The sequence below is a fragment of the Theobroma umbraticum genome, unplaced genomic scaffold, assembly GCF_002168275.2.
Source record: "Theobroma umbraticum cultivar Fairchild unplaced genomic scaffold, ASM216827v3 scaffold_2.0, whole genome shotgun sequence".
Taxonomy (NCBI): Eukaryota; Viridiplantae; Streptophyta; class Magnoliopsida; order Malvales; family Malvaceae; genus Theobroma; species Theobroma umbraticum.
Window position 1 is genome coordinate 2,515,681 of NW_018397277.1, and position 7,507 is coordinate 2,523,187.

At 35.7% G+C, this 7,507-nt stretch overlaps 1 protein-coding gene across 2 annotated transcripts; it reads right to left on the reverse strand.

Moving 5' to 3' along the window:
* Nucleotides 1-6: 6 nt before the first annotated feature.
* On the reverse strand, nucleotides 7-6,273 carry LOC110427639 (alpha/beta hydrolase family protein). 2 transcript variants are annotated; one of them, XM_021443178.2, is made up of 9 exons: nucleotides 5,735-6,270; nucleotides 5,543-5,620; nucleotides 3,678-4,355; nucleotides 3,407-3,509; nucleotides 1,397-1,497; nucleotides 1,097-1,271; nucleotides 622-792; nucleotides 427-527; nucleotides 7-334 (listed from the first exon to the last, which is right to left on the reverse strand). In XM_021443178.2, exons 1-9 carry the CDS (start codon nucleotides 6,029-6,031, stop codon nucleotides 281-283), a joined length of 1,758 nt encoding a protein of 585 aa, XP_021298853.1. In that variant the 5' UTR covers nucleotides 6,032-6,270; the 3' UTR covers nucleotides 7-280. The 2 variants fall into 2 exon arrangements, with proteins under 2 accessions (XP_021298853.1, XP_021298854.1); XM_021443179.2 differs by lacking the exon at nucleotides 427-527 and having other exon boundaries at nucleotides 5,735-6,273.
* Between the last annotated feature and the right edge of the window lie 1,234 nt (nucleotides 6,274-7,507).

Consider the following 7,507-nt stretch of genomic DNA (forward strand, 5'->3'; position numbering starts at 1 on the left):
GGGGGTAGGGGTGTCGGCTGTTTCAACTCCAATACTTTCCTTGATCACAATCCTCAATATACAATTCAGAAAAGGACCTATTCCAAACATCAGTGCAAATTCAGCTCTGGATGGCCCTTCCTGTGTTCGTTGTTTAATTTGCAATGCATCCCCCAATGTGATCAATCACATTAACTCTGCCAAGATTACAACAACCAAAGGGTCTATCACGCCACTGGGAAAAACCAATCGCTGTTGACCAAATCTTTCGCAACAATGCTTCGTGGCCCAGCTATCATGATTAATCATAATGACCAAGAAACTGGAGTATACATGGGTAAACTTGCTCCACTGCCTGCAGTTCCAACAAATTTAGAAACATTATACATGGCATCAGTCAAGTAACAATCGATAACCTGTCAAATATTTTCTATCAGAAATGCTCACCAATCGTCCTCCCACCAAATCATAATGTGCATAATGGGGACCCTGATGGTCTCCAAATACTTTATAGGTAACCAAATTCTCAGGAAAAAGCTTCACAGTTTCTGGTTTGAACAATAAGAAGGAATAAAAATATAAACATCTGTGAAAACCATACGAGACAATTTGTACTTAACTAACCACAAGGTTACCACCTACCTTCTACAGCTTCAGGTGGGCAAATTAAATCTTGATCTCCTGCAACAGCTAGGACGGGGACATTGCTTTTATGTAGATGATCCCTGTAGAAAAATTTACCACTCCTATCACATAACCCCTTTTCTCGGAAAGCTGTTGTGAGCTGCAGAATAAGTTTGGCTGGGATGGTACCTTGAAACCACAAATATTATGCAAATCAGTACATAGCAAAGAAAAAAAGCAGAAAATTTGATAAATTCAAAATACAGCAACTAGAGATTACATTCAGAGGCAACTATCACCAGAAATCAGCAACAGAAATAACAAGGTATAATATCAGAAACCCAAGTTTTGTTTGAGGATCATGTTATTGATTTTCTGTGACATTTACATCAGTATACTCAGATGTTCATTACATAGAAACAGAAAAGCTTAGATTCCAGCAAGAAAGCTGTAATATTTCACAAGACGTGAAGACAAATATGCCCATACTTACAGAAGTTGTTTAAGACAAGCTTTTTTAGCAACTCTGGATGCATCATGTCCTCCGCTGATATTAGATTATTAAGCCATGCCAAGACGTAAGGAGGCCGAGACGATAGAGGATAAGCAGCCGCCAGTAATGTCCCCAATGGAACAACAGGGACATTAAGAGCTTGTGCAGGATCTGCCTGCATACAGGTGCCATGATATTACTTTCTGAAGGAACCTATTTCGCTACAACTTTTAAGTAGGTAGTTATCAAAATCACATCAACATAGCAACTAAGGCATATGACACTGGTTCACCCACTTACAAGAGGTAAGAGCAATTTGAGTGTCGATTTTGAAGATGTGTAATCAAGTGATGATGCCAAAGTAACAACAGCCTTTAGTTTAGGTTCCCTGCCTTCAGAACCTTACAAGATGATATATAACATACAATCAATGATGATATTATTGACATGAAAAGAAAAAGAAAGAATACAAAGCAAAAGCACATTAAAACTAATACTAACAAATACATTGAACAACTAAGTCAAGCTTCATTTCTCAAGTATCAAACTATAAATACAGATCTCCTGCTGTCTATAAGTTATGTTGAACAAAACAAAATTCTATGATACTAAGAAAATATTTGACCCTAACAGTTACACCGGTTTTGGGAGAAGCAAGTTGAAAATTAACTAAAGCAGCAACAAAATGCTATAACAGCTCGTTGTCTTTCCTTAGCCAAGCTAATACACTTGTGCCTTGCAATCATGACAAAACTCCCTACCTCATTCATATTCAATTTTGAGATGGGATATATCGTTTAAGCAATGAACCCTTGGCAGAATTTCAAGACAGATACTAACCAATGCCCAGGAATCAACAGGTTTGTTGTTAAACTCAACTCTAGAATCCACTAAATGAAAAGCATCCACATTCAATTATTTGGGGTCTGTTAAGTATCATTTCCTGGTTTACATTTTCTGTATTTAAAGATTTCTAATTAGTCACTTTCTACAAGAATAAAGTGAAGATATCAAGAGTAATGCTGATAATATATTGAAAGTGCTGCCTCTATGATACATGTATTCATTACATCATCATAGTAAAGCAGCATTGCATCAAGCATCCTGAGATTGGCAAGAGTACTAGAAACAGCTAAAACCATTATTTTCTCATTCTTGGATATGTAAAGATGCCAAAGCTGACAACAAGCTCACTCACATTTTGAGTGATTGATGCTGTGCTGGAGATGAGCGCTATCAAAATTTAATCAACATTTAACACAAAATCAGAACTACTCGATTCTGTACAAAGCTAAAAAGAGAAGAATTATTGTTTCAAGTACGAACCTTAATACATGAAACATAAGGGGAACTGAAGAAATATACCATTCAAATGTTTAGCAGTTGCTTTTTAACATCAATCATTAAATGTCATTAAGTGGGAGATGACCTTTATAAAGGCTCATCAGATAGTGTTTTCTATCATTCATTATAATTTGACAAGAGTACTACTAATTGGTCCAACTCTCACCATCCAATAATGAGGCCAACTACTCAAATTAGGGCTTTTATTATCAATGAGTAGTCAACCTAATTGTCAGACTTTGAGAATCAGACAAAGTAACATTTTCCATTTGGTAATTGGATTTCTGAAGTTGACAACTTTTCCTAATGAAACTAGTTGATGCACCCTGTCCACATGGCATTTGGATCCCATCTTCTTCTGCTTCCCCAATATTTACCAAAGAAAGAAATGTTAAAATAAATAACAAAATATACAAATATAACAGGACCAAAAGGTAGAAAAAGGCTCATTAGGATTGAAAGATGAAATTTAAAAGTACTGTAACTAGAAATGTGACATAGATAGGGCTCGTCCAGTAGAATAATAAAAATAAATAAATAAAGAACAAGAAAAAGAAAGCATCAGATATACCAATAAAAGGTTAAGCTAAATGAAAGCATAGTATACCCAGATTGAGAGCCAGCTTATTTTTGTATCACTGGAAACTTCAATATGCACTCTGTGAGGGTTTAATTGCTCTTAATTAATTTGATTATTAAATAGGTGATGACGCATAAAAAATTTGTACAGCTTAAATCATTATAATTTGTTTCCTGCACTGAATGTTGTAGATCTAAGACAGTTTTATAATAGTGGTCGATAAATTGTTATTTTAAAGCTTTGAAGAAGAGAAGTTCACCCACAAATTTCTCCTATAAGGTTTTTAAAGTGTAGTTCAGCTAATTGAGGGATGAATCCTGCTTTGCCTTTATGCAAGGATGAAAATCATTGCAATATAACATAAAATTCAAATGATGGTTTCTTACCACACCGTGACAGCATGGCATAAAGCAATATGCCTCCCATTGAGTGACCAATTGCAACCAATTTTCCATCATTTGGCTTTGTTTGTGCTCTTATGTATTCCATCTTTATGAAAGAAAATCAAAATTGTCAATTCAAACTAAAGACAGTGGACATGAATAGCAGGTAAAATGTAAAATAGCAAACGGAATTCATAACATTCTATTTAAGAAAGTAAAATAAAAATGAGTCAGCATTTGCATAGCCTTCCAGCATGGCAAAATGTCACCTCACCGCAGCAGGGACATCCTCCTCCAGATAGTGATCAAAATCCCAATCATACTTCACGATCAAGTCAAGTTGTTTTTGAAAATCTTCTATTGTAGAAGAAAGCCGCTCTTGTAGATCAATGAACTGAGGTGAAACAGATCGTTGGCCTTCTTCAATAATATTTACAAGTCTTTGACTCAGATCTCTAATTTGGCTAGCAATACCTGAATTTTGTTGTTTTTCCAATAAGTAGGAAAGCTTCCCCCTTACCTCCTCAAAGCGTTCAGATAATTGAGAATCTTCCAAAAGTTTTGATATTTGATCAAATAATTTAGCAGAGATAAGTCTTGATTGACCATCACTTAGAAAGCCAGAAAGTCTCTCAGACAAACGCATGAAAATTTCCGTCAACTTTGTCACCAATTTTGATTCATCCCATGCTGTTCCAATCCCTATCGAATCTTCTCCAAGAAAAGAAATCTCAGAATCTGAAAAGGAGCCAGAAACATTAGTTGGCTGCAGCTGAGCAGGAGAAACTCCATTTGTCACACTCTTAGCCACAGCTTCCATCTGCTCCGACACTGCATCAGCAGTTTCCTTAATTTCTTTGAAATTTGATCCCTGCACACTCAATCCAGCACCACGAACTTCAAGAATCCATGTGTCAAATCCTTGGCCAGACATGTATCTTGCAAACGAAGACTGCAGATGCATATTACATTTATCAGGAAAAGGATCATATATCAGTAAAGAGAAGAAAATAAAATTCAGCATCTCAAAAGTTATAAGTGAAAGTTGGAAGACAGCATCATTTATTTGACTTTGAGTGTAGGTATTCATCTAAGCATGTAAGAAAGGGCACAATAATTGGCACTCTCAACTGTGAGAGAGCCAGATTTTGTGACGTAATTCTTCCATTAAAGCATAAGCTATGCTTATTGACTAACCAAGGGTTTACATACAAATGATTCAATATGTGTATGACATGTTTTCTGATAGAAGACAAGAGGTTGTGACTGTTGATGCCATAGAGGCCCCATGGAGACTGAGCTGTTATACATGACTTTCTCATTGAGCATGGTTCAATAAGTTGCCTGAGGGCTCATAGTGGAGCAGACTTGGACTCAGAAATTATGACATCTCCCAGGTAGTTATCACCTTGATAAACAGAAGTAATGATACACTATGATTTATCTTGGTGCAGTTATAACGTGGCCAGCTGATAACCCACAACATGTAAAACTAAATGGTCCTTATGGAGCTCATCAGATGTTGGTTTCCATGAAGCATCCTAAGGATTCAAGAAAACCCAAACTGAACAAGTTTTGGGGTTCTAGTAATTACACAAAAAAGATCATATGTTCATTACTCTTGGCCACTCCATCAGCAAATACAGCTAAACAACATATCGTGTGCACTTGGGCAAAATGCACTGCATAACCCATAGAACCTGAAAAGAAAATATTTGTCCAATTGTACAAATGCCAAAAAAGTGCATTGAAAAATTAAACGAAATAGAAGACTGGTGCACATGAAAGAATAGCTTCTTCTTTTTTTCACTTTTATAATAATTTCAACTTAAAAAAAAAAACCCATTTAGCATGAATTCCGCATCCCAATTACAACTAAAATAAGAAGAAAATGATAATAGGATTTAGCAGTGTTTTACACTTTCACTTTATACTCTGTTGTTTACATCCTTGACGAACCGTTTTAATTCTTCTTTTAACTACCAGAAAATAAGAAATGTAGACATTCACTCGAAGCAAATTCTAACCCAACTATCCTTCATATCGCTGATTAAAACAGAAAACCTCATATTCAACTATTTAAAAACTAAGAAAGAAAAAAAAGGAAATTAAAATAAGATTTTTGAAAGAAAAAATTACCCCAGGAGAAAGATCGTAACCAATGGCATTAGTCCCTACTCCAGACAATAATAATAGCGGGTGATTTCTCGGAGGCGCCTGTTAGGAGCAATAATAATAATTTCATTTCATCTATCTATAAACAAAACGATTAGAAAAGCAAACAAACATTAGTGATAATCATTCTGGAAAAGTGGAAAGAAAAACAAAAACCTGAGGAGGAGGGCGATAGCGCCAGAGGGCAAGGCGCCAATCAGAATTAGGCACGGACACATAATGAAGCTCATCGGCGGTACAAATCGAAGGCTTCTCGGGAACGCTACCGTCGTTGGAGAAAGCTCTAGGGAGCGGCCCGAACGCCGCTGTGGAAGAATGCAGAGGTCGGGGGAGAAGGCGACGCGCAGGGACGGAATGAGGGAGCGTCAAGCTCCTAGTATTGAGAGAGAGAAAGGTGGAGGAAGCTATGTGAAGAGCGGAGCGGATATCGGATTGGATTTGGAGCGTAGACATTCTGTTTTTGCTTTCGGTTTGCGTTTGTGTTTACTTTTGCTTTTTACCGGGAGAAAGCGTGGAGTTGCAAATGATGCGGTCGCTGATTCGACATTTGACGCTGTGGCGTGCTTTTGTACAAAGTCTAGTCTTGGCTTTGGGATTTTGTATAGGATTTCACATCAAAGAAGATTGAATGATGATCGACGTCGGCGTGGCTTTGGCGTATGGTGGCCACGTGGTGGTGCCACAGCAAAGTCCAGAAAAATGGAAAATGCAACGAGGCATCTATTTAGCTTGCGAGTCAATTATGACGGGTAGAATTGTATAGGTGATTAAGTTGCCTCAACGGAAAGTGTCTTTATTTTTAATAATATAATATTATTTATAAAATCTTGTTAAATATTTAAAGAGAAGGCTTTTGAGAACAAGCATTATAATGACTAATATAGTTGCAAAAGCTAATTAGTTCTTTATAAGGATCAAATAGTTGACGAATGGTTAGGTTACTTCATTAATCAAGATATATTAATGACTAATCATTTAAGATTGCCTTCATGGCCTGATGATGGAGCATTTATATCTCTGATCACTTTGTACTTCTTTTTCAATATTAAGAGAATATTTTTCTTTTATTTGGAACCAACAGTTGCGTATATGACATTCTAAGCCATATGATTTTATTAGAGTATTTCATAAGTTAATTGATAACTCTATGATATAAAATTATTTTGACTTATTTTGATAGTTTTTTAGTTTAGTTATTATAATAATGCATAGAAATTAGCAAGTATTATTTAATTATTTTAAATTAGTTATTTTAGGTAAGTCAATCTAATCTTAGTTAATTTATACTTAATTTGATATTAATGTGGTTAAGATGGGTTGTTATAGATTTATTTGTGTAGATAGTCGATTTTGAGTAATACTTATTCTCTAAAAAATCAATTTATTGCATAACATTACATAAAAAATAGTGAGAACAATCATTATAAGTGAAGTACTGCTTCACACAGAACAACTAGAATAAGTAGAGCATTACTCCATGTGGAACACTTAATACAAGTAGAATAACTATTTCGTACAAAATAACAATTTCACACAAATGATAGTGAAAGTAATCCAAAATAGGTTGCAAGGTTCATGGGTTACTTTCGTATTGGGATGTTCCGGAGAGTTTGGTTTGGTGGCTCAGATATGAAAGTAGTTAAGAGGTCTCTCTCTTAACCTTTTTCTGAAGTACAAGTGTTACCTGCTTTTACCTTGTTCTTTTGTACCTGTTCACAAACAGCTTCTTCTCTTATACCTGTTCATGTACAGCTTCTTCTCTTGTACCTATTTACGTACAGCTTCCTCTCTTGTACCTATTCACGCACAGCTCTTCTTTATTAGCTTCTACTCGAGAACAAGTCTTATTAAATATAATTACTTCAACAATCACATATAAGTTTTTAACCGTTACTCAACATTAGCTCTCAGTAACGGTTATCTAATATC

Bases quoted from the DNA above. Each gene is read 5' to 3' on its own strand.
- LOC110427639 (XM_021443178.2), bottom strand. From the start codon at position 6,031: ATGTCTACGCTCCAAATCCAATCCGATATCCGCTCCGCTCTTCACATA. The intron at 5,621-5,734 runs GTTTTTGTTTTT...TGCTCCTAACAG, and splicing joins GCTATCGCCCTCCTCCTCAG to GCGCCTCCGAGAAATCACCC. The intron at 1,272-1,396 runs GTAAGTGGGTGA...ACCTGTATGCAG, and splicing joins TCAAATTGCTCTTACCTCTT to GCAGATCCTGCACAAGCTCT.